A 2,026-nucleotide genomic window follows, 5' to 3' on the forward strand; every position below is an offset into this window, starting at 1 on the left:
GGCAGGAGGATTGTGAGTAACCTGAGCTATGTAACGCCAAGGGATAAATTTATAGTTCCGTCCTTGAGTCCTCATCTAGCACGGGCAGTGCCCAGGGCTGGACACAAAACAAAACAAAAGCTGAGAATTTCCTTTGTTTTCCGTCTGTCTTCAATAGGCCAAAACCTAAACATCTTTCCACATCAGACAGAGCATCTTCACTGAACATGAGGTCATGGGTAGGGTCTGCAGAAGCACAGACTCTTACCACCCTCAGTCTCCTAGCCCAATCTGAAAAGGGTCTTTTGGTGGGATCAGCCTTAGTCAGGGTACAAATGATGAGGGTGGCACTGATCGAGAAGGGACAGAAAAGAAGGAAATAATAAGAGAAAAGTAGAACTGAAAAGAGCTGAGGGGGGCAGTTGGGGTCACAAGGTGGGTGGCATGCAGGAATTTGTGACATGGAAGCAACTGATAATGGTTACATGTCTTCTTAAAGGGAGTACAGACAGAAATGAGGCTCAGAGAATAGGATTTGGGTTGCTTTCATAGAGAGCCATGAGAGCCTCAGAGGAACTGAGACCATTGGCTATTAAAAGCCTGGGTGATTTGGAACACTGACCAGGGACTTCTAGAAATGAAGGGGACGAGAGAAACACAGTTAAGGAGAAATGTGGAGCATGGAAGTTGTTGAAAAGAAAGAAGGACCAGACCTTATGAATTCTTGCTACACGTGAGCTCATTTGTCACGGGACTGACACTGATCACTTGAGAGAAGAGATACCTTTGGACCAAGGCCTTCAAAGCTTAGCGCAGCACGGATGCTTTAAAATCATCTTCAGGCTCTTTCTCAGCTTGGGGTTGCTAAGCATCAGGATGATGGAGTTCAAAGAGATGCCCACGTAGATAATGACTTCTCTCGGCCAAAGCCACTGATTCTGCAAGGTTTGGGCTTTTGTAGTAAAACTTATCAGAGACAGGAAAAATAATATATAGAAGATGAAGAAGAAGGTAATGGATTTTAGAGCCATGGTATGAGCCTGAGTCCGGAAATCACCAGGCTCAGGCCAATGGTCCCTCATCTTCCCCACGTGCCGGTACAGTGAGAACATAAGCAAGATAAAGGACACTAGGAACAGGAAGAAAGGAGTGAACCACATGAGCACTGCATGTGACAGGTAAGTGTACCGAAAGAAATCCAGTGTCGTGTGGCCAAGAGTGCAGTTCCCAAGGGAACCCTGGGAGATGATCATCTGGACAGCAATGATGTTCCCAGTGGCTGATATAATGCCTGACAGGCCCCCCATGATGAGAGAGCCCAGCAGCAGCCTGGGAACTAACCGAGAGATCCTCCACTTGAGCCAAAAGAGGGTAGGGTGGGAGAAGGAGGAGATCTTCACACAGTAGAAGACGGCAAGCCAGGCAGTAAGCCACAAAATGAGAGTGTTGGTGAAGTCCCAGAGGATGCCAAGAATGTTTGCTTGGTAACAGAAACCAAAGGAGGCCAAGAGATTGGTCAGGGTGGATATCCCATGTAGGCAGAACCGGGAAAAAGCAAGAGAGGCCACAAACATGTCAGCTGCTGGCAAGGCCCGGTTCCGCATCCACTCTCTGCCCAGCACAGTGATTACGAAGCCATTCTGTAACATAGAAGCCAATGACATCAGGCAAAAGATGATCATGAAGATGGTTGTGGGTGTGGAGGGCATCTTGTTTGAGGGAGGAGCTGTTGAGACAAGCTCCAGAGCACTGAGACACGGGCACAGGAGGAGACAGTATCTACAGCCAAACCATTGTTGGGACCAGAGACATGGAAACTCTTGCCCTGGATTCATACAAAAGCCCAACCAGCAGCATAGTCCAGTGCCTGGGACTTAAAATGATAATAATGACAGTCTCCCTAGACATGTAAATCACTTCCAGTTCAATGACACCTGCCTCGATTTGCATAACCTGTTTTTGCCCGCTCTGCCACAGTCAGGTGCAGGCAAATGTTAGCAGGAAATTCTCCGGAGTGCTGGGGAATACTCCAGTTTTACAGATTGTT

At 47.6% G+C, this 2,026-nt stretch overlaps 1 protein-coding gene across 1 annotated transcript; it reads right to left on the reverse strand.

Annotated features, from left to right (window-relative positions):
• Positions 1–779: 779 nt before the first annotated feature.
• On the reverse strand, positions 780–1,688 carry LOC130887967 (taste receptor type 2 member 143-like). Its single transcript, XM_057790770.1, has one exon. It carries the CDS (start codon positions 1,686–1,688, stop codon positions 780–782), a length of 909 nt encoding a protein of 302 aa, XP_057646753.1.
• Between the last annotated feature and the right edge of the window lie 338 nt (positions 1,689–2,026).

The sequence above is a fragment of the Chionomys nivalis genome, chromosome 1, assembly GCF_950005125.1.
Source record: "Chionomys nivalis chromosome 1, mChiNiv1.1, whole genome shotgun sequence".
Classification (NCBI taxonomy): Eukaryota; Metazoa; Chordata; class Mammalia; order Rodentia; family Cricetidae; genus Chionomys; species Chionomys nivalis.

Bases quoted from the DNA above. Each gene is read 5' to 3' on its own strand.
- LOC130887967 (XM_057790770.1), bottom strand. From the start codon at position 1,688: ATGCCCTCCACACCCACAACCATCTTCATGATCATCTTTTGCCTGATG.